Source organism: Sus scrofa, chromosome 15 (genome assembly GCF_054392235.1).
Source record: "Sus scrofa isolate SSC_HxYL_T2T_F1_AM1 chromosome 15, Sscrofa_HxYL_maternal_Yorkshire_Landrace_v2.0, whole genome shotgun sequence".
NCBI lineage: Eukaryota > Metazoa > Chordata > Mammalia > Artiodactyla > Suidae > Sus > Sus scrofa.
The window spans coordinates 147,234,529-147,256,391 of record NC_139397.1 but is presented as its reverse complement, the minus strand read 5'-3'; the positions used below and the strand labels follow the sequence as shown (position 1 = coordinate 147,256,391).

Genomic DNA, 21,863 nt, shown 5'->3' with positions numbered 1-21,863 from the left:
GCACCTTCTCTTAGGTTTGTATAAGACCTACTGACCAGTACCAGCTGCACTGTAGCTAAGTCGCTTTGCATAATTGGTGGGTGGAGCTTAAAAATGAGTTGATGATCCAGTAGGCCCAGCTGATGGGTTTCTTCCATCCAGCTCCAGAGTTGTGTGGCAGCCACTAAACCCAGAGGTGGAGTCAACTGCCCTGAGAGCCAGGCCTCAGACCAAGGTCTTACAACAGCGTCTTCACCTGCCCCCGCCCAACCCCGGCTCCGATCCAGCTCCGGACTCACCTGAGCTTGCTGACTGCGGCCCCAGGGGCCCTGCACCCCTGTTCCTCCTGCTTTGCTCAAGCCCTCACTTCTTTCGTCTTTGCCCAACTGTCTGCTCCCCAGGCGGCCCCTCCCTGACCCGAGCCCGGTTTTCCCTGCCCCCACGCACTCATGATTTTTCTTTCTAGAACACATCACTACCGCCATCGCACTGTACAACCATTTATTTGACAACTGCTCTGTCCCGCCCAGGAGGGAGGGGACCTGCCCTGACCCTCAGCCTGCCTGGCTGCTCCCTGGATCTCCCAGCCTGGAATGGGAGAGGACAGGTCTCCTCTCCTTTCTGTGTCGCCACCTCCTCTCTGGAATGGTCCCTCTGGGTTCCTGGGCTGGGGGCGGGGGGCTGAGGCCTCTTGCATCAAAGGCTTCCTGGGTGTCCTGACCCCAGCAGCCTCCCTGGCCAGCAAGGTGCTTCCAGAGTCCCTTCCTGGTCTACAGGAAGCCCCGCCCTCCAGGCACTCCAGGTTGGTCCTGGCCAGTCTTAGCTCGCTGGGGACACTTTTGGGATGGTGCCACCTTGTCCTGAGGCAGGACAATGATGGGGGGAGGGAACAGACTGGCTGGTCCCAGCATACTTCGTTCCTGGGCTCCTGGGTGGCACAGCACAAAATCAGGGCTGCTGCAGTGGGGGCGGTAGGAGGACCAAGGGGGTCTCAGGACGGGCGGGGCCTCAGCCTCCAGGAGGGTCAGGTCCGCCGAGGGGCTGAGGCTCCTTTATTGCCTGGAGGTGAAGGTCTGGAGAACGGTCCCAGGTGGGGACACCGAGGTGGCAGCTTGATCAAAGCCAGGGCTCCGGCTTCGAGGCCAGTGGGGGTCAGTGCAGGGCGGGCGCCAGCAGCAGCAGCAGCGCCCCCGCCAGCAGCGCCAGCAGCGAGGTGCAGGCGGCCGGCCCAGGGTGCCCGGCGGCGGTGGGGCCAGAGGGGGGCGGCAAGTCGCAGTCGCTGGTGTAGGGCTCCAGGCAGGCGGCGAAGGCCATCACGTGCGCCACGAAGCTCTGCTCCTGCACGCCGTGCACCAGGTGCGCCCAGGGGCCGCGCGCGAACACCGCCACGTCCTCGCCACCGTGGGTCTCGGCACCCAGGGGCACGGCCGCCTGCTGCACGTATGCGGGGTCCCCTGGGAGGAGGGGGGCGCGGCTCAGGGCAGGCGGGGAGGTGGCTTCCCCCTCAGTTGGGTCCCAGGCCTGGCCCCTCCCCCCAGCCCCATCCACCGCCCCCCCTCCGCACTCCCCCCCCCACTCCCCCCCAGCACCCTGCTGCACTCACTGCTCTTGGTTTCATCAACATCAGGCCTTGCGCCTTCGCTGAGCTTGTATCCCGGGCCATTGCCATAAAGGATGGAGGTGTAGGCTTTGCCATCAGAGGCCTTGCCATCAGCCAGCCCTGCAGGGTGCAGGAGAGCCGGGGATCACACTGACGGGTCTAGGGAGCCTCTCCTGGGTGCTGAGCCCAGAACTTCTTGCCTCTTTGTTGTCCCACCCCCTGGGCAGGCCATTTGCACGTGGTACCCATTTTGACAGATGAGGAGACTGGCTCAGAGCCATGTTGGCCAGTCACTCTAGGGACTAGCCCCTGCCCCTCTCCCTGGTCTTACCAAAAACGGAGCTTCCACGCAGCGGGTAGCCACCATAGGTGAAGACATGAGAGTGGTCGGCCGTGACCAGGGTCAGTGTGTCCTCTTCGCTAGTGAGCTGGCCAGCCTTGTCGATGGCAGTGTCAAACACGACAGTCTCGATCAGCGCCCTATAAGCTATACCTTCATGGTGTCCGTGGTCAATGCGGCCTCCTGCGGGAAGGTCACGAGGACATGGGTGCTGCCACCCCCTCCCTGACAGCCCCCCTCCCTCCTGTGCTTGGCGAGGGGCTGCCACTCACCCTCCACGAAGAGGAAGAAGCCACGGGGGTTCCTGCTCAGCAGGCGCAGGGCCACCTCCGTCATCTCCACCAGGGAGGGGTCCCTGCTGAGGTCTCGTTCCTTTTCATACTTCATGTCTCCCGGCTCAAAAAGGCCTGTGGGAGGGGGACCAGTGGTGACCAGAAGCTGGGGAGTGGAACGGAGGTCCAGGGCCCATGCTTGGCCATCTGAGGACCTGGGGGGCGCCAGTGGGGGTGGGGGGGGTCTTTACCCATGAGGTGTGTTACGCTGGGGTCCTGGGACGCCTGAATGAGCGCCGTGCGGTTCCACACATACCGGGCTCCCTGGAGGGGGCAGAGCCAGGCCTCAGCCCGCAGCCCAACACCCTGCAGCCCTGCCCTGCCGTGCCCCCCGCACCCCTGAGCCCCTGTCACCTGGTGCTTGTCCTGCCACTCCTGTACCAGGTTCCGCTTGTCCTTCCGAACTCCGTTCTGTCTTGGATTGTCTGGGTATTCAGGGTCCGGAGTCCCCTCAGGAAACATGTACTTGCGGCCTCCACCCAGGATCACCTGGAGCCAGAGATGCGGGGGTTGGGCTTTGCTCCCTCCTCAGACAGCCCCTGGCTCTGCCCAGCAGGTCTGTGGGAAGGGCCTGTCCCCTTCTGGACCTTTTTTTTTTTTTTTAAGGGTTTCACCTGCAGCATATGGATGTTCCCAGGCTAGGAGTAGAATCGGAGCTGCAGCTGTGCATCTGCTGGCCTAGGTCACAGCCCCAGCAAAGCCACATCTGAGCGGGGTCTGCGACCTACCAAGCAGTTTGCAACAGCGCGGAACCTTTAAGCCACTGAGCAAAGCTAGGGATGGAACCTGAATCCTCATGGATGCTAGTCCGGTTTGTTTTCGCTGAGCCACGACGGAAACTCCCCCTCCGGGACCTTCTACACAGGACCCCCACCCCCACCCCAGACCCACAGAAACCCTGGGACGGTGGGGGCCCTGAGACTGTGTAGGGGGTGGGTTCCCCCCCTCCGCGCAGCCCCGCCCCCTCCGCGCAGCCCCGCCCCCTCCGCGCAGCCCCGCCCCCTCCGCGCAGCCCCGCCCGCCTCACATCGATGTCCATGTTGTAGACGAGCTGCGTGGAGATGTCCTGGCAGCCGTTCTTCTTCGCCTCCGCAGGCAAGTCGGCATCGGAGTACCAATTTCTGTTCACCGTGTGCGCGTAGGCTCCAGCCGGCGAGGCATGCTGCACCCTCGTGGTGGTCACCACTCCCACCGACTTCCCTGAGGGTGGCAGAGGTCAGGGTGGGCCACTCAGGTCTGAGCCCGCCCCTGCCCATCAACCCGACCCCAGACCCACCTGCTTTCTTGGCCCGGTTCATCACGGAGATGACCTCATTGCCCTGGGTCGTGTTGCACTGGTCATAGCGGGCGGCCGCGCTTACCCCGATCACCTTCATGTTGGTCTTGACCCCGCAGAGGTAGGCGGTAGTGGTGCCTGCGCTGTCTGGCACCTGTCTGTCCACGTTGTATGTCTGGGAGCAGAGACACCTTCAGCTCTGTCTGCGGTTGACGCCCAGACCCTAGGTCCCTCCTCGCGGCCCCCAGGCCCCACCTCAGAGCCCAACCCTCCTGGGCTCTTCCCTTCTGCCCTGGCTCCTGGTCCCACACCCACCCAGGGGCACCCAGCCTTACCTTGGACAGAGCCAGGTACGGGAATCGGTCCATGGCCAGGGGCGTCTCAGGTCCCGGCTTGCCATTCATCTGCCCCTTTAGGATCCGAGTGGCCGTCACCGTGGACACCCCCATTCCTGAAGGTACACACCGTGTTAGGCCTGAGTCCCCCGGGCTGGCCTGGGTCTGCAGGCAGCCTTGGGTGCCAGGGCTGTGGGGGCCCCAGGGGCTGGACAGGCCTGGCCCACTCACCATCCCCCAGAAAGAGAATGAGGTTCTTGGCCGCCGTCTGGATGGGTTGCAGCTTCTTGGCAACATCCAGGGCCTGGGCTGCCTGGCGGTTCCAGAAGGCTGGGTCTTCCTCCTCAACTGGCCAAGGGGAGAGTGCAGGCCGGGTCAGCCTTGGGGCAGCGCCCTGTGAGGGGGGTGGGGGTGGGGGGCCGGCAGGGAGGTGCCTCGTTACCTGGGATGAAGCCAAGGGAGAGCGGCAGCCGCAGGCCCAGCAGCAGCAGCACCCAGCCGCCCTGCATCCTGTGCAGTGGGGCGGAGGGCCGGGACCCTCAGGAGGCCGGACCTGGAGCAAGGCTGGGACACCAAGGTATCAGCTCCGTACAGGCTGCCTGGGCTTAAATCAGGGGAGGATTTGATCCCTGCTGTAAAAAGTCCCATGTCCCTCCCAAGCCCGAGGTGGCCACACCCTGCCCCTGGCCCTGTTCTCTGACTTTAAGCCTTATAGCCTGAAGGGAGGTGGCAGGTGTGTTCCCATCACAAGATGGTCCCAGCTGTCTCCCCAGGGCAGGGTGAGGATTGGAGGGCAGGTGCCCTTTGCCGGAACAATAGTTCCAAGGTCCTGACGGGGCGGCTCCCAACCTCCTGCTCACCAAGCCTCCTGGGAGAACCATCGCTCCTCCCATCATTTCATTTCTTAACTATTTTCTGTTTTTTTTCTTTTTTTTTTTTTCTTTTTAGGGCCACACCCTCGGCATATGGAAGTTCCCAAACTAGTGGCTGGATCAGAGATACACGCTGGCCTACACCAAGTCACAGCAGTGCTAGATCTAAGCCACATCTGTGTCCTACACCACAGCTCATGGCAATGCTGGATCCTTAACCCACTGATCGAGACCAGGGATTGAACCCCATCCTCATGGATATTAGCTGGATTCATTTCTGCTGCGCCACACCAGGAGCTCCCATTTCTTCAGTATTTTCAAAGTCAGCTTTGGCCAAATATTTTTTTATTTATTTATTTTTGTCTTTTTGCCTTTTCTAAGGCCACTTCACGCGTCATTTGGAGGTTCCCAGGCTAGGGGTTGAATCGGAGCTGTAGCCATCAGCCTAAACCAGAGCCACAGCAACGCAGGATCCGAGCCGAGTCTGCAACCTACACCACAGCTCACAGCAACGCCGGATCCTTAACCCACTGAGCAAAGGCAGGGATCAAACCCACAACCTCATGGCTCCTAGTCGGATTCGTTAACCACTGAGCCACAACAATGGGAACTCCCGAATTTTTAAAAACAATCATTTCTTTCTTTCTCGACCACACTTGCACCACACAGGCAGAAGTTCCAGAGCCAGGGATTGAACCAGCGCCATAGTAGTCAGGTGACCCACAGCCATGACAATGTCAGGTTCTGAACCTCCTGTACCAGCAGGGAACTCCTTAATATGAATTTTTGACATAACTGTAGATTCACATGTGGTTGTAAGAAATAATAGGGTTTTGTCCAATGCTTTTTTCTGTGCCTTTGTCCAACTTCTCTGGACAAATGGAATAATTCACAGATTTCCACATTTCTATTCAGATCGCCCCCTTTCACATGTACTCATCTGCCTAAGTGTAGGTTCTGTACCCCCTCATCACCTGCGTGGGTTCCTGTAAACACCATCACAGTCAAGACAGTGAGCGGCTCCCCCCCACCCCGGGCCCCTTTAGAGCCCCCCACCCCCTCCGTCCCTAACCCCTGTCCCACAGTTCTAGAATTTTCTCATTCCAAATCCGGTGCATGAGTGGAATCACGCACTCTGGGGACTGGCCTTTTACACTCGGCGTAATTCCCTGGAGAGTCACCTGAGCGAGGTCAGGAGTGGACGCCTGTGTGCCAAGGAGCAGGGTCTGGGGTGAGGGGCCCCAGGAAGCGTTTGGCCATCCTCCCGGGCAAGGCCCTCTGGGCTGAGGCAGGGTTGGCTGTTCTAAGTCGGGCTGCCCCGGATCTTCAGGACAGGATTTTGTGTGAACACTTCGCTTCATTCCGCTTCTCTGGGAACCTGCCCAGGGATGCCATTGCTGGCTCGTGTGGTTGTTGTTGTGTGTGTGTGTGTTTGGCCATGCCTGTGGCTTGCAGAAATTCCTGGTCCAGGGATTGAACTTTAGCCAGAGCTGTCACCAGAGCCACAGCTGTGGCAATGCTGGATCCTCAACCTGCTGAGCCACCAGGGAACTCTTTTTTTTTTTTTTTTTTTTAATTAAGAAACTTCTGGAGTTCTCATTGTGGCCCAGCAGAAATGAATCTGACTAGGAACGATGAGGTTGTAGGTTTGATCCCTGGCCTCACTCAGTGGGTTAAGGATTCGGCGTTGCTGCGGCTGTGGCGTAGGCTGGCGGCTACAGCTCCGATTACACCCCTAGCCTGGGAACCTCCATATGCTGTGGGTGCGGCCCTAAAAAAAGGACAAAAGACAAAAAAGAAAAAAAAAATTAAGGAACTTCTCCCTTCAAAAAAAAAAAAAAAAAAAAAGAACTGCCGAACTGTTTTGCAGAGTGGCCACACCACTTTGCATTCCCCCAGCAATGTGTCAGGGATCCAGTTTCTCCGCTTCGGTGGAGGTTGTTGGTGTGTTTAATTTTATCCATTCTGATAGGTATGGAGTGTGTGCCTGCCCGAGGCATCAGAAGTTCCTGGGCCAGGGACCGAACCCAAGCTGCTGCAGGGACTACCCCCGATCCTTAACTCACTGAGCCACCAGGGAACTCCCTAACATCTCCTCTAATGCTCTTCTCATGATGACATCATGGAGCCTGCTCTCTGGGGGAGGTTGTCCTGGTCTCTGTTCTCCGGGAAGGAAGGCCTTGCCCAGTGGGCCCCACCTAGACCTTAGCACCCTCCTCCACTGTCCCCCCACCCCCCCACCCCTTGGGCTGGTGTCCCATGTGGGCACTGCCGGTGGCAGGCCAGGGGGTCACAGAGGAGGAGTAGGGAGGTCACAGGGAGATGGTGGCAGGGGAGGAAGAAGCCCTCGGCCTCCTTTGCAGCTCAGGCTTGGGTGTGAGCGACAGAAGCTGCCGTGCGCTTTGCAAGGGCCCGATGGGGCCGATAGGAGAACAGGCCTGGGATGTGCCAAGGAGTCCAAGGCAGCAGGAACTCTCGGGGGCACCCAAGGGCCACAGCAGGGACATGTCTGCAGAGGTGTGTTCTGGACTCCGCAGACTGGGAGGTGTACGTTGGGGTTCACGCGGGGACCCCAGGGATCACACTCAGAATCTGACCAGCTTGGTGTCTGGGGTCAGAGTAAGTTTGCAAAGCTGAAAAAAGGCCCCAGAAGACACCTGTTAGTGGAGGGAGCTCATTATGTCAGCCTTGAAAACAGGTCAGGAGGAGGGGCTGAGGCTCAGAGGCTCTCACGGGCTGAGAGAGGCCAGCAGCGGAGTGAGAGGGGCCAACAGGCAGAAATCAGAAGTTCGGAGTTCCCGTCATGGCTCAGCAGTAGCAAACCTCACTAGCAACCATGAGGATGCAGGTTTGATCCCTGGCCTTGCTCAGTGGGTCAAGGATCTGGTGCTGCTGTGCGCTGTGGTGTGGGTCCCAGATGTGGCTCAGATTTGGTGTGGCTGTGGCCGGCAGCTGTACCTCTGATTGGACCCCTAGCCTGGGAACTTCCTTGAGCCGTGGTTGTGGCCCTAAAAAAAAAAAAAAAAAGTCAGAAGCTGGGCAACTCTGTATTCTGTAAAGGAGGTGATTTCCTTCAGCTAGAGTCTCTTGAGCAGTGACATGGTGACCCACCCTGGAGGCCTGGATGAGCCACAGCAGGCCCGAGGTCCTGTCTGGACAGGTGTGGGATGTGTCAGCCCACCCACGCCCTGGTCACTGTCCCAGGAAGAGGCAAGGTCCCTGGGCTGGGGCCGCCCCTGAGCAGAGAGTCCAGAGCTGGAGTCAAGCTGGGAAAGCGGGTCTGGTTGTTCTTCCCCGAGGGGGGCTCGCGGGGTCGGTGGGGCTGTGCTTCAGGGGCTGGAAGAGCAAGTGAAGAGAGAAGGGCACTGGCCTGGGGTCGGGGACGGGGAGGGGACCCAGGCCGAGGCGGGTTGGGATCACTGGAGAAAGAAGAGGTGCTTTGGGACTCGGCGTGGCATGGTACTTTGGCCCTCAGCCTCTGCCCCCTCCTTGGTCCCTGTCCCCCTTGGCAGTGCCCTCCCTACAGCACCCCCTCCCACATCAGCCCCTCCCCCATCCCTCCTGGGCGGCTGTCATTCCTCTGCTGGCCTCTGCCTCTCTTCCTCCTGCTGGACAGGTTTTTCTGCACAGGGGACAGTGGCAAGATGCTCGAGCGGGGCAGAATAAAGCAGGTGGTGGCATTTCAGGCCCTGAGTTGGCAAAGTCCGAAAGGCCCAACCAGGGGAGCCCTGGAGAGGAAGAGGACGAGCAGGGGAGCGCTCGCTGCAGACCCTAGCCCTCCCCAGGGACAGGGGGATAGGCCCGTCCCGAGATGGAGCCGGTCTGTTCCGGGTACGCGTCCTAGAGCTTCCGTGGCCCAGGGGCCCCGGGGGTTCATGCCCACACATTTCAAGCGTCACTGAAGGAGCAAAAAACTGAAAATAGCCCAAATGTTCATCAGCAGGAAAAGGGATGAAGTCATGGCATCGTCATACATGGAGCACGATGCAGCAGTGGACACGGTGACAGAGGGACTGATTCTCACCAACGGTGTTGATGAAAGGATGAAAATGCAACCTGACCCCCCCAGAACCCAGGAAGTTAATAAAAAGCTCTAAATGCCCTCGAATTTCGGACCCTGTTCCCTATAGGTAAAAGACCATACTTCTTGCTGTTTTAGGGCTTGCTTTCTGTTCTGTACAAAACTAAGTGGAGGAAAAAAGAAAAAGAAAGAGAAAATAGGCACCTGAGTATGTGCCTCTAGGCATGAAACTTCTTGAAACTGCTTGAGATAACAGGGAAAGGGGTCCCTAACTGATTGTTCGGCTTCTGTAAAGCTGCCTGCATAAGATGAAAGGAGGGGAAGTTAATCGCTAAACCGACCCCAGTAAGATCGGCTGCGCCATAAAATGTTGAAAATCCTGGTAAACATACCTTGGCGACAATATGTCTCCCCCTCCCAGGAACAAGCCCAAACACGTAACTCCAGAACAAATTAAAACTAATTGGTCCACGAAGCACGGGCTCGCGAAGTTTTAAAATGACTGGTTTGTGATATTTTGAAATGATTGGTTTGTGAAGCGCGGGCTTTGTTGCGAACCCCGGGCTTTGCTATGAATCCCATAAAAACCATCCTGACTCCGCACTCGCCGCCGCAGTCCTCAACCCCTGTGTGGCGTACGACTGTGGGCCCCAGCGCGCTTGGAATAAAGATCCTCTTGCTGTTTGCATCAAGACCGCTTCTCGTGAGTGATTTGGGGTGTCGCCTCTTCCAAGAGGGGGATTTTCTTTCCACTGGCCTTTCATTGAGTGAAAGATGCAAACGGCCAAAGAGGCCTGTGGTAGAGCACATCTCAGTTCTAGCTTTAAGGTTTTTATTTTGGAGTTCCCGTCACGGCTCAGCGGTAATGAATCCCACTAGGATCCATGAGGACTTGGGTTCGATCCCTGGTCTCCCTCAGTGGGTTGAGGATCCGGTGTTGCCGTGAGCTGTGGTGTAGGTTGCAGACATGGCTCGGATCCCACATGGCTGTGGCTGTGGTGTAGGTCAGCGGCTACAGTTCCAATTTGACCCCTAGCCTGGGAACCTCCATAGCCATAGTGCGGCCCTAAAAAAACGAACAAAAAAACCCACTATTTTTTATTTTGTTCTTTTTTTTTTTTTTGCTTTTTAGGGCCGCACCCACGGCATGTGGAGGTTCCCAGGCTAGGGGTCAAATCGGAGCTACACCACAGCCACAGCAATGCCAGATCCTTAACCCACTGAGCAAGGCCTGGGATGGAACCCTCAATCTCATGGTTCCTAGTCGGATTCGTTAACCACTGAGTCATGACGGGAACTCCAAAAAGAGATATTTTAAAACTCAAACTGCTGGAAAGACTCCCAAATTCAAAACCTAAATCATAGCCTCTTCACAGGACTTGTCAAGGATGAATATAAATATTCAAAAATGTCTGCAAACAGTAAAAAGTCTTAGCCATCTGAGCGGATAAGCTTAACCTGTTCCAACTGTTATTGATAAAGTAGTAAGTTTTATATTGAAATACCTGAGTCATGACTAAGTTTTGAAATGAAGCTGGGTGAGCTCTGGTTATATCTGTATTTTTTATTTTTATTTTTGTCTTTTAAGGGCCACACCTGTGGCATATGGAGGTTCCCAGGCTAGGGATCGAATCGGAGCTGCAGCTGCTGGCCTACACCACAGCCACAGCAACGCCAGATCTAAGCCACAACTGCGACCTACACCACAGCTCACGGCAACACCAGATCCTTAATCCACTGAGTGAGGGCAGGGATCGAACCCAAGTTCTCATGGATACTAGTCAGATTCTTTTACCCTGAGCCATGGCGGGAATTCCTTACTTGCATATCGTATATATATTACAGCTATGTCTCTACCTGCGGATGGTGTAACAGGACAGGGTAGGGTCCCCAGAGAAAGAACCAGGCAGACTTTGTTGATGTAAGAGAAGCCATTTTTTGGCCTAAGCCTAAGACTCTGTGAGCTAAGTCTGCTCACAATGCTTTTCCTTGGTTCCTAGTTGGATTCTTTAACCACTGAGCCACGACGGGAACTCCAACAATGCTTTTCCTTGAACAGGTCTCAGTAACAAAGATCTTAAGGGAAGGACAAACTTATTAAGCAAGAGAAGCAACAACTGCAAAGATAAGAAATCAGTTGTAAAGACTCCTAATTATATTTCGATGGCTAGAAACTAGCCCAAAGCACTGTCTTGAGCTGTTTGGCAGAATTTAAATGCTCCTCCCGAGGGGCTCAGCTACTGGATCAGCTGGAATCTAAGGCATGATGCTGCTGGCCTTTTCTGACTCGTGATGTCAGTCAACTAAAGCTTGAACTCTGTCCAGTGCCCCAGCTCTTTCATGAACACTCACGTACCTGTAGCCTAAAAAGTCCCCATTTTTGCTTTTTGGGAGACACTGCTTTGGGAAGGATTCTCCCCACCCCCCATGTTCTTATCTGCTGCGAGCACTAAATTCTTCTCTCTCCCACTGCTGCACTGTGGCCTTATTCATGGTACTAGATAGTTCTAGTATATCCTATTTTATAAGATTCTAGGTTTTTTTTTTTTTTTAATAATTTTTTTCTTTTTAGGGGTAAACCCACAGCATATGGAAGTTCTCAGGCTAGGGGTCAAATCGGAGCTGCAACTACCGGCTTACGCCCCACAGTCACCAGCCACATGGGATCTAAGCTGTGTCTGCCCTATACCGCAGCTCTGGGCAACAGCAGATCCTTAACCCACTGAGCGATGCCAGGGATTGAACCCTCGTCCTCATGGATACTAGTTGGGTTTGTTACCGCTTAGCCACAAAGGGAACTCCTCTCTTTTAAAAATTTCTTTTTCTTCCTTTTTTTTTTTTTTTTGGCTGTACCCATGGCATGCGGGAGTTCTTGGGCCAGGGATGGAACCCGCACCATGGCCTGGATGGTGCAGAATCCTCAACCACGAGGCCGAGGCAGGAGACAGCTGAGCCCCAGGACAGATATTTACAACTAGTCTCTTGTTGACACTTCCTGCGGCAGGAGATACCTGGGCTCCGGGATAGACATTTACAATCAGCCACCTATCAAGACAGAAATAACAGCAGACACAGGGCAAAGAACTGGTACTTGTCCTCTGTGAGCGTGTTACTAAAACAGAAATGACAGGACCCAAAGGGGGGCTGAGTCCTGCTTGTGCCAAAGACCAAGAGGCCACATACTTCCCATCCTCAGGGTCAGGGAGACCCCTCTGGGTCAGAAAGGCAGGGGGCGCCAGGCCCTAATAAGTCTAGATAACCTTCTCACCTTGCCTTGCTTCGGAATCCAGCTTGGCCGCAAGAAGTACATGCAGATCGGGGAGGGCCTGGGTCTGGTCGGGTGTGAAACACAAAACAAGATAATCGGCCAAAGGAAGACAAAGGCCCGGAAGAAGCGCCCCATGTAAGTGGTTTAAGTCACCTCACGGGCACGCTCCTCCTTCGCTGTGTGTGTCCCTGCTTCGCTTCTGCCTTGGGTAAACAGACGACTTCTCCGCGTGCTCTCCCTCGGGGCTGTTTTGTGTTTTCTCATCTCTTTTCTTTCTTTCTTTCTTTTTTTCAAATATTATTATTATTATTTTTTGCCTTTAGGGCCACACCCGTGGCATATGAGCTGCGTCTGGGGGCTACAGCACAGCTCACGGCAACGCCAGATCCTAAACCCACTGAGCAAGGCCAGGGATGGAACCCAAATCCTCATGGATCCTGGTCGGGTTCGTTGACTGCTGAGCCATGAAGGGAACTCCTTGTATTGTATTTCTAATGATAAACTTTGCACCTGTTCTTACAGAGTCTACTCCTTGAAACATTCCTTTTTTTTTTTTTTTTTTTTTTTTTTAGGACCGCACCCGTGGCATATGGAAGTTCCCAAGCTAGGGGTTGAATCTGAGCTGTAGCTGCTGGCCCACGCCATGGCCACAGAAATGCCAGATTTGAGCCACGCCTGCGACCTACACTGCAGCTCACGGCAACACTGGATCATTAGCCCCCTGAGCAAGTCAGGTTCATTATTGCTGAGCCACAGTGGAAACTCCTCATTGGAACAGTCTTGCTTTCTCCAGAGGGCAAGAATCAGGCCAATTCTGCTTTTAGCCTCTAGCTAGTCTAGTGGCCAAGAGTCCTGCTTGTCACCCAGGCTGCCCAGGTTCAATTCCTGAGCCGAGAATTAGGATCTCACTTCAAGCCATCCCCACTGCCATTCATTTCAATTCTCCGAAATGACGGCCACCAGGGAGCTCCTACAGGTGCCTTCTCTTTATGACAAGAGATGGTATTCTTCCATTTCTAGTAGTTACAGATTTCCTTTTCTAATAAATTCAAGGAAAAACTGAGCTCATTTTAAGAAAAATGTGGTTTAGTATATGAGCCAGCAATCCCATTCCTGGGCATTTATCTGGAGAAAACTCTAATTCGAAAAGATACCTGCACTCCAATGCTCAAAGCAACATTACTTACAAAGCCAGGAAATGGAAGCTACCTACAGGTCCATGGATAAAGATGTGACCTGTGTACGTGTGTGCACACAAACACACAGAGGAATATTACTCAGCCATAAAACAGAAGCAAATAATACCATTTGCAGCAACATGGATGGTCCTGGAAATTCTCATACAAAGTGCAGTAAGTCAGATAAAGACAAATGTCATATGATGTCACATATCTGGAATAAAAAAAGATACACATTAATTTATTTATGGAACATAAATAGATTCATAGCAAATGAAACAATGGGAGTTCCTGTTGTGGCTCAAAGGGTTAAGAACCCGACTAGTATCTATGAGGTTGTGGGTTCGATCTCTGGCCTCGCTCAGTGTGATAAGGATATGGCATTGCTGCGGCTATGGTGTAGGCCTGCAGGTGCCTCTCTGATTTGACCCCTAGCCTGGGAACTCCCATATGCCTCGAGTGTGGTCCTAAAGAGACCAAAAAAAAAAAAAAAAATTAATTTCACTTTAATTTTGTATCATAAGAAGGAGGAGGACAATTTTATTCCGATAGTCCCTTGGTTCATTTGAAACTGTATTAAAGTAAATATGCTAGAGGAGAGTTTTTACTCCATGTTCTATTTTGCATTTCCGTTTGCGTTGCTATTTCAGGATTTGGCGAACTGCTTTCCAGAACTGAGCAAGGTACACGTTAAGAACTTTACTCAATGCAATTCATGAACTTGCTTGAGCAAAATAATCTTTTAAATGTGTGTTTTCCCCCCAGAATGGCTTTCTACAGGGGTTCCCTTGTGGTGAAGCAGGTTCGGGATCCAGGTGTCACTGTAGCAGCTTGGGTCACTAATGGGGCACCAGTTCGACCCCTGGCCTGGGAACTTCCACATGTCATGGGCATGGCCATAAAATATAAAATAAAATGTTAAATAACAATAAAATAAAATGGCTTTCTACATATTAAAAAACAAAGGTGTTCCCGTTGTGGCTCAGCAGTAGCAAACCCGACTCCTACCCATGAGGACAGGGGGTTCGATTCCTGTTCTTGCTCAGTGGGTTAAGGATCCAGACTTGCTCTGAGCTGCGGTGTAGGTTGCATCGATTGACTGATTGATTGATTGTCTTTTTAGGGCTGCACCCAAGGTGTCTGAAAGTTCTTAGGCTAGGGGTTGAGTTAGAGCTGCAGCTGCTGGCCTGCACCACAGCCACAGCAATGCCAGAGCCTTAACCCACTCCAGGAGGTCAGAGATCAAGCCCCTATCCTCATGGATAATAGTCAGGTTCATTATTGCTGAGCCACAACACAACTCTATTTTATTTTATTGGGCGCTGGTGGCAAAGGGAAGTTCCTGGGCTGGGGATCAAACCTGTGCCTCCTCAGGGACCTGAGCCACTGCAGTAGGGTTCTTAACCCACTGAGCTAGATGGGAACTCCCCCGAAGGGATTAGCCTGGTGTAGTGACTCAGTGATGTGCCAGTGCTGAGAGCACCCTCCCCCCACCTCCAGAACCTTCTCTGTTGTGAAAGGCATCTTCCTCCTCCCATCACCACCAGGGCTCAGATCTCTGCTCTGCTTCAACCCCACCCCAACTCCAGTTCTTCCTGAAATCTGTGACTCCCACCCACAAAGCCCTCTGTCATCTGTGTCCAGCAGAGGCCCAAGGCACAGCCCTGCTGCGGAGCCGCCACACCTGGGCCAGCAGCCTCATCGCAGGCTGCCCCCCACCTCCGGGGCCAGGAGGCTGCTTCCTGCCTGGCTGGCTGCCCAGGGGCTCGCCCTCACCCTGGACTCCCAGGCCCGGGCTCACCCACCGAATAAGCACGGCCTCTCAGGGCTCCACGGAGGCCACCAGGCCTTGGCACTGCCCAGACTGCTGCCTGGGTCTTTAAGTAAAAGACTTGAGGCAGCATTTTAGCTGAGAGGGACTCTTAGGTCATCTGTCAGCAGGAATTTTATCTTAGTTACAGGAATAATGGACTGTTTAATACATCAGTTGCTGAGTGTACAAGAAGCCTTTAAACCAACTGTACATCCATTCCTGCTAAGGAAACAACAAAAAAGGAAATTTTAATTTTTAGTTTTAACTTTTACCCAAGTTATACAATAATGCAATTTAAAGTTTCAAATAGATCCGTAACATTTGATGCAATAGAACAAAAACAGCAGTTTCCTGTCTGCATTTTCCCATCTCAGAGGCAAACATTTTCTCCTCTCTTGGATATTAATTTAGATATTTACCACTGTTTCTAAATCATACACTTCATTTTTTCAATTTTGAGCTATATTTATTCACATAGCCTATGTATAATGTTACCTAGGTTGTATAATGAACCATCCCCAAGCAACCTTAAAAAACAATAGTTTGAAGTTCCCGTTATGGCTCAGCAGTAATGAACACGACTAGTATCCAGGAGGATGCAGGTTCGATCCCTGGCCTTGCACAGGGGGTTAAGGATCCGGCGTTGCCATGAGCTGTGGTGTAGGTCGCAGACACGGCTTGGATCCTGCGTGGCTGTGGCCGTGGCGTAGGCCTGTGGCTACAGCTCTGATTAGACCCTGAGCCTGGGAACCTCCATATGCTGCAGGTGCAGCCTTGAAATAAAAAGACCCCCCCCCCCAAAAAAAAACCCACAATAATTTGAGGACAAATTCGCACTTTTGGCAGGGCTTGAAGGGAACACCTCATGATTACTCTGGAAGGCTTTCCCTGGGCTGGCTGGCTAGGACGCGGGGCCAGAATAGGCAGGGTCCTTGAAACCGAGACCCCTGAAACCGAGTTCCCTGCTGAGTTTATGATTAACCTCAGGCTCTATCCAACCCTTTTTCCTTTTCTTTCTTTTTTTTTTTTTTTTCCACTAGGATTTCTATTTTATTTTAACCTAAGAAAATCCTTTGAAGAGATCCACCTCCATCTGCTGGAGAATTCACCCAAAGATTTCCCAAGAGGTAAACTGGGGGGAGGCCACCAAAGAGCAGCTGGCCAGTATATACTCACACCACCCTGGGATGCATTTCCTTCAGTCCATGAAAAGGTGAACTATCTCCAGAAAGTACTGGGGGAAAATAAATATCTTTTTATCACAGATACGGACCATTTCCCAGCTAAAGGATCACAGGAAAATGCGATTTAGTCGTTTTGCCCCTTCATCCTCAAACTTTTTTTTCAATGCAATGAATTTTATTTTTCGAGGTTTTTTTTTTTTTACTACGCAATGAATTTTATTACATTTATAGTTGTACAACCATCATCACAACCCCATTTTATAGCATTTCCACCCCAAACCCCCAGCCCATCCCCCCCACCCCCCAACCTGTCTCATTTGGAAACCATACGTTTTTCAAAGTCTTTGAGTCAGTATCTGTTCTGCAAAGAAGTTCATTGTGTCCTTTTTTTTTTAGATTCCACATGTAAGTGATAGCACATGACATTGGTGTCTGTCTGACTTCACTTAGCATGATAATTTCTAGGTCCATCCATTGTTGCTGCAAATGCCGTTATTTCTTTCCTTTTAATGGCTGAGTGATGTTCCATTGTGTATATACCACATCTTCTTGATCCACTCCTCTGTCGATGGGCGTTTAGGCTGCTTCCATGTCTTGGCTGTTGTATATAGTGCTGCCATGAACACTGGAGTACATGTATCTTTTCAATTCAGGGTTTTCTCTGGATAGATGCCCAGGAGGGGTTTATTTCCTTTCTTGTCCTGTCCTTGTTCCCCTCAGAATTGAGGAGTACCAAAGAAAAGGGAGAACTGAAACCCAGGAGGATCCTGCAGGCCCCTCCTGCTACCAAAGCCCCTCCACGGGCCCCATTTCTGGTCTCTAGAAAAAGGCCTCGGTCTCCTAGCCCTCCCCTGAGTTCCCAAGAACAGACCCAAGCAGTTCCTGGTGAGAGAAGGGAGGGATGCCCACACAAAGGGAGGCAGTCGAGCAAGAAAAGCGAGAGCAGCTCCAACCTCGGAGTCCCAGGAGCCCTCGTGGCCCCGCAAGGGTCCCACGTCACCATCGGACACACATCTGTGAGTTTCTGCAGGAACCAGACCCCCACCCAGGCAGAGGGTGGAGACTACATGCTGACCCCCGCGTGCAGACCCCAGACGGGCTGGACCCAGACGCTGGATGATTGAGATCCCGAAAAGGTCCCCCGACCACCATCCAACCCTACTGGAAGGAAGGGCGCGAGATGGTCACGCGCCTCCAGCCCTCCCCCAGGGTTGCCTCTCAGCGCCTTCCCTGAGAGCCGCCCTTGACCTTGGCACCTGCGCTAAACGCTGTTCTTTCTTTCAGCACAGCCGGCGTGGGAAGCTTGGCTTTCTGCTCCTCGGGGGACCAGCCCCACGTCCGGTTTGGTAGCATCCTGAGGCTTCAGGACGGAGCCCGTCTTGATGGCAAAGCAAAGAACCCCCATGGGCAGTAGCTTTAGGAGGGGGGAGGGATGGGGAGCCCCTCGTGGGGTGTGAACAACCAGATGCCAGCAAACCCGACAGGTGAGGTGCCTCTGGGGATCAGAAGCCCAGTGCCTCCATGGCCCCTGACTGCCTGCTCTGAGAGCGTGTCTCTGCCCCCTGGTGTAGACTGCTCACTTCACAGTGACTTTCTGCAAACAGCAGCTTCTATATCTTTTTTTTTCTTTTTCTTTTTTTGTCTTTTTATGGCTGCACCTGCAGCAGATGGAAATTCCCAGGCTAGGGGTTGAATCAATCTGAGCTGTAGTCGCCAGCCTGCACCACAGTCACAGCAGTGCCTGATCCTTAACCCACTGAGCGAGGCCAGGGATTGAACCTTCGTCCTCACGAATACCTGTGAGCTGTGGTGTAGGCGCAGATGAGCCTTGGATCTGGCATTGCTGTGACTGTGGTCTCCTCCCATTCATTAGTCTGAAATCACCCACCCCATAGTTTCTTGTCTTTTGAAATAACCCACATTTTCTATCTCTCTCTTAATAAATCTACTTTTTTTTTTTTTTTTCCTTTTCAGGGCCACACCCCTGGCATACGGACGTTCCCAGGCTAGGGGTCAAATTGGAAATGCAGTTGCTGACCTACACCACAGCCGCAGCAACTCGGGATCGGAGCCGCGTCTGTGACCTACACCACAGCTCACAGCAACGCCGGATCCTTAACCCACTGAGCAAGGCCAGGGATCGAACCCGCAACCTCCTGGATACTAGTTGGTTTCGTTACCACAACAGGAACTCCAACAAACCTCCTTCTTACCTACCACTTTGCCTCTTGCTGGGTTCCTTCTGTGCCGAGACATAATGAACGTGCACTTCGCTAAGTGCTGAGACCAGGTGTGGGATTTTAATTGAAAAAATAGTGGGTTCAAGTCACAGCCTGAGCCGAGTGGTTTCAATGGCACGGAAAGTGGCTCCCGGGCAGGTGGGAGGGACGGGCCAGCAGCTGGGGAGCAGGTCCCATGGAAAGGAGGCCACTGCGGAGACAGCCCAGGTGCCCTTGGGCCCCCTCCACTGCCAAGCTCACTCCTGCCTTAGGGCTGTGCCTGCGAGTGGCCACAGGCTGTCCCCAGAGGGCTCTGCCACACGTGCCCCCTCCTCAGCTCTGGTTTTTCTTCTCCCAGCATCCACACTGTCCCCACCACCTGACACACTAGGAAAGTGACTTTGTGACCCTAAGTGCCCCGGGAACCCGGGCACAGCGAAGCACTCAGTACTGATAATTGAGTGAGGGGACAAGGGTCACGTCACGTCCCGGCCCCAGGGACAATCCTGCCGTGGCTCTGATGGCCCAGAGCACAGAGTTCTCGCTCTCTGGCTGGTGTGGCGGGTCCGTGGGGACCCACCCTGATCCTGTGTCCCCAGCATCCCCTGGCCCATCCTCTGGGCACCCTCTGACCCTGGTGAACTCTGCCCTTCACAGCTCACATCAAGCACCGTCAGGCTCGGTCCCTTGGCCCCCGGGGCTGGCAGCCGCCCTTTGTCTCTGAGCACCATTCCTTCAGGCTGGGAACACACACTCCAGCCCGCAGGGACATTATTGGCATCTACGGTCCCTCCCCCACGGTGACCGAGGGGGCTTGTGAGGGAAGGCGCAGCTGCTCTGGGACACGGAAGGAACACACGTGTCCTTTTTGACAAGGCTTGTGTCTCGTGACCCCTTTATCAACCGTCCCCTTAGCAAGGGGCTACAGAGAGCTGTCCCCATCACTGGACCCGTGTGCTGCTAGCTCCCGGCACGAGGCTGGTGTCAAGGACTGAGGCGTGCTGAGTGAGTGGCTGCAGACGAAGGTCACAGCTGGGCCCTTTCCTCTGAGGCCACAGGGAAGGGGCGTGGGGGAGGGCAGGTGCCTGAACCCTGGACCTGGCTGGCCACAGTCTGGCTATGTCACTTTGGCCAGGGACCTATGGTCTTTTGGGATGTGGGTTCCCTTTCTGTCAAAGGGGTGGAGGTGGGCTGGGGGCTGCTCTGGGTCCCCAGCTCCAGGGCCACCGGGGCGAGGCCAGAATCTCCTCCTGGCAAGCCCAGGAGCAAAGACCTTCCTTGCTGACCAAACTGGCTATGCTTTCCCAGGGTCTGGGGCGCTGGGGAAGTGGAAGGGGGTCTGGCCTGGGTCCACACTGCCGAGAGGGGGCCTGGCACACTGTGACCCTCCACCGCCCGGAGGGCTTCCCGGCATGGGGTCTCTGCTCTGCCTGCAGCTCGCGGGCTCCCTGGGAGCCCCTTGGGGACAGCGGAGGAGAAGGGGGCTGCCCCTCCTCAGAGTCCAGGACAGCTGAGGGGATGGGGACAGGGCTGAAGTGTCTCACCCTTGGGCTCTCAGTCAGGCTGCCCAGGCTGCAGAAGCATCCAGAACACGCCTCACCCAAATCCCCAAACCCCAACCCCTCTCCTCGTTTCCCTTCCACATCCTTGGTTCTAGAAGCTTTGGGGCAGGAGCAGAGAGGCGGCGGTGGCCTCTGGGACGCCTTGTGGGTGGCAGGCCCGACAGAGAGAAGCCTGGCCGAGGTGACGCGGGAGGAGAGAAGGGACCTGGGGCAGGAACCCGGAGGGTCCTTCGTCCCCTCTGGCCCCAGGCCCGGTGCCGGGTGGATGTGAGCTGAGGCAGCAATCCCAGGCCCAGGCACACCCCAGTGGTGGCGAGGCCCTCCTGCCGGAGGCTGTGCTGAATTTCTCTTGAAGAAAATCCGCTAAAACCGGATCACATGAGCTTGTTAACACCGACACCCCAGGAAACAGCCTGGGGCCCCGGGGCCACGGTCGCCACGTTCTCACCCTCATCCCTGGCAGCTCCCAGGGAAGCCAATCTTGGCTCCCTTGTTTGGTGGGGGCACTAGAGGCACAGGCTGAGGTCAGCCCAGCTGGGGAGAGAGCCCTGTGTGGTGGCCTGTCCCCTCTGTCCCTGGGTCCCTGAGGACGGTGAGATCACTGGGTGCTCAGGTGGAAACTGGGCAGGTGACTAGGCCAGGCCGGGGCCGTCAGGAGCCCACTTCCCCCTCTCAGTTCAGGGCGGCCAGTGTGGCACCCTCCTCCCCACCGGCAGGCCCAGGTCTCCCTCCGCCCAGGGGCCCCTTGCTGCTGCCAGGACCCAGGGTGGGCCTGGGTGGTCAGGGCCGCCCAGAGCTCCAAGGACTGTGTGTGACAGGTCCCATGCACCCCCCGCCCCCAACGGACTCCATTCTGAGGCCACAAGGGGCCAGAAGGCAGGGGGTGGGGGAGGGGCAGGACACAGCACCTGCAGCAGGTGATGGGTGAGCCTGCATCTCGCATACTAACTACGTTTCTAATCAGCCAGAAGGAGGCCCTGGCATCAATCTGCCCTGCAGCCAGCTCTGCGAATCATCCTGGAGCTGACAGAAGTTTCCAGAGGGTGGCAGCTGGGCACCGCTGTGAAGGGTGGAGCCTGGGCCAGGTCCCAAGTTCTGGGTCCAAGGGGCACCCGGCCACCCTGGCCTCCCAGCAGGGCCCCACACACCAGACGGCACTTCACACTTGATTTTATTCCATGACACTGATTTGCTGAAAACCCCTGGTTTCCTGGGCAGGGGAAGGCAGTGGGCAACCTGGCAGAAGGGGGCTGGTCTCCCAGGAGGGCCAGGTCTCGCTCTGCTCTGGGGAGCAGTGGCCAGGCCCCAGCCTTCTGTCCGGCCCCGCACTCTCCCCTCCTGTTTAAAAACTGAGCTGCAAAAATAAAATAGAATGAAAAAATAAAAACAAAACCCTGAGTTGTTAAAAACCAAATTAAAAATCCCCTTTGGTGTCACAAGGTCCTACTCCTAAAAGCCAGCAGGTGGGGCGGGCGGGGCAGGGGTGTGGCCAGGATGGCAGCGTCAGTCCTCCCGCTGGTCACTGTGGTGGTCGCACCCCTGCTTCTCCTGCGGGTCCAGGAGTCCCTCGGTGCCCGGTCGCTTCAGGACGGCGCTGTACTTGAGGGCCGTGGCCTCTGCCCGCAGCACCACCTCCACCAGGCTGAAGATGGTGACGACCTGAGGCAGAGCAGAGCCCGGCAGGGTGACAGGGTGGCTGGCAGGGGCCGGCCCAGGGACCGCAGGGGCTGCAGGCACGCCCAGCCCGGCCACCATCCACCCAGCTGCCCCCGGGACCCTGGCTCAGCCTCTCTAGGCCTCTGCCTGCCCATCTGTAAGCTGAGCTTGTTCCAGGCCTCAGGCCATGGGGTGCTGGTGGGAGGCGAAGGAGCCGCACGCTGCTGG

At 55.0% G+C, this 21,863-nt stretch overlaps 2 protein-coding genes and 1 long non-coding RNA gene across 17 annotated transcripts in view; 1 reads left to right on the top strand and 2 right to left on the bottom strand.

Moving 5' to 3' along the window:
• Positions 1-466: 466 nt before the first annotated feature.
• Positions 467-16,297, bottom strand: LOC100521229 (intestinal-type alkaline phosphatase). Of its 2 annotated transcripts, XM_085000682.1 has the most exons (15): positions 16,191-16,297; positions 15,007-15,236; positions 13,329-13,415; positions 12,024-12,087; positions 4,305-4,426; positions 4,094-4,210; positions 3,863-3,978; positions 3,528-3,702; positions 3,279-3,451; positions 2,606-2,740; positions 2,443-2,515; positions 2,192-2,326; positions 1,911-2,102; positions 1,583-1,699; positions 467-1,433 (listed from the first exon to the last, which is right to left on the bottom strand). In XM_085000682.1, the coding sequence occupies exons 5-15, from the start codon at positions 4,369-4,371 to the stop codon at positions 1,132-1,134; spliced, it is 1,602 nt and encodes a 533-aa protein (XP_084856808.1). In that variant the 5' UTR covers positions 4,372-4,426; positions 12,024-12,087; positions 13,329-13,415; positions 15,007-15,236; positions 16,191-16,297; the 3' UTR covers positions 467-1,131. The 2 variants fall into 2 exon arrangements, with proteins under 2 accessions (XP_084856808.1, XP_003133773.2); XM_003133725.6 differs by lacking the exons at positions 12,024-12,087; positions 13,329-13,415; positions 15,007-15,236; positions 16,191-16,297 and having other exon boundaries at positions 4,305-4,509.
• LOC146396204 (uncharacterized) lies at positions 9,347-21,371 on the top strand. Its single transcript, XR_014830248.1, has 3 exons — positions 9,347-9,458; positions 12,046-12,158; positions 16,055-21,371. It is a non-coding gene; the product is annotated as an uncharacterized LOC146396204 (long non-coding RNA).
• Positions 21,138-21,863, bottom strand: part of DIS3L2 (DIS3 like 3'-5' exoribonuclease 2) — a 360,467-nt gene continuing 359,741 nt past the window's right edge. For all 14 annotated transcript variants that reach the window (XR_014828689.1, XR_014828690.1, XM_084997947.1 and 11 more), the window contains 1 exon segment: positions 21,138-21,638. Coding sequence is in view for 12 of the 14 variants with exons in the window: in XM_084997947.1 (XP_084854073.1) it covers positions 21,483-21,638 (156 nt within the window). In the remaining 2 variants the exon portion in view is untranslated.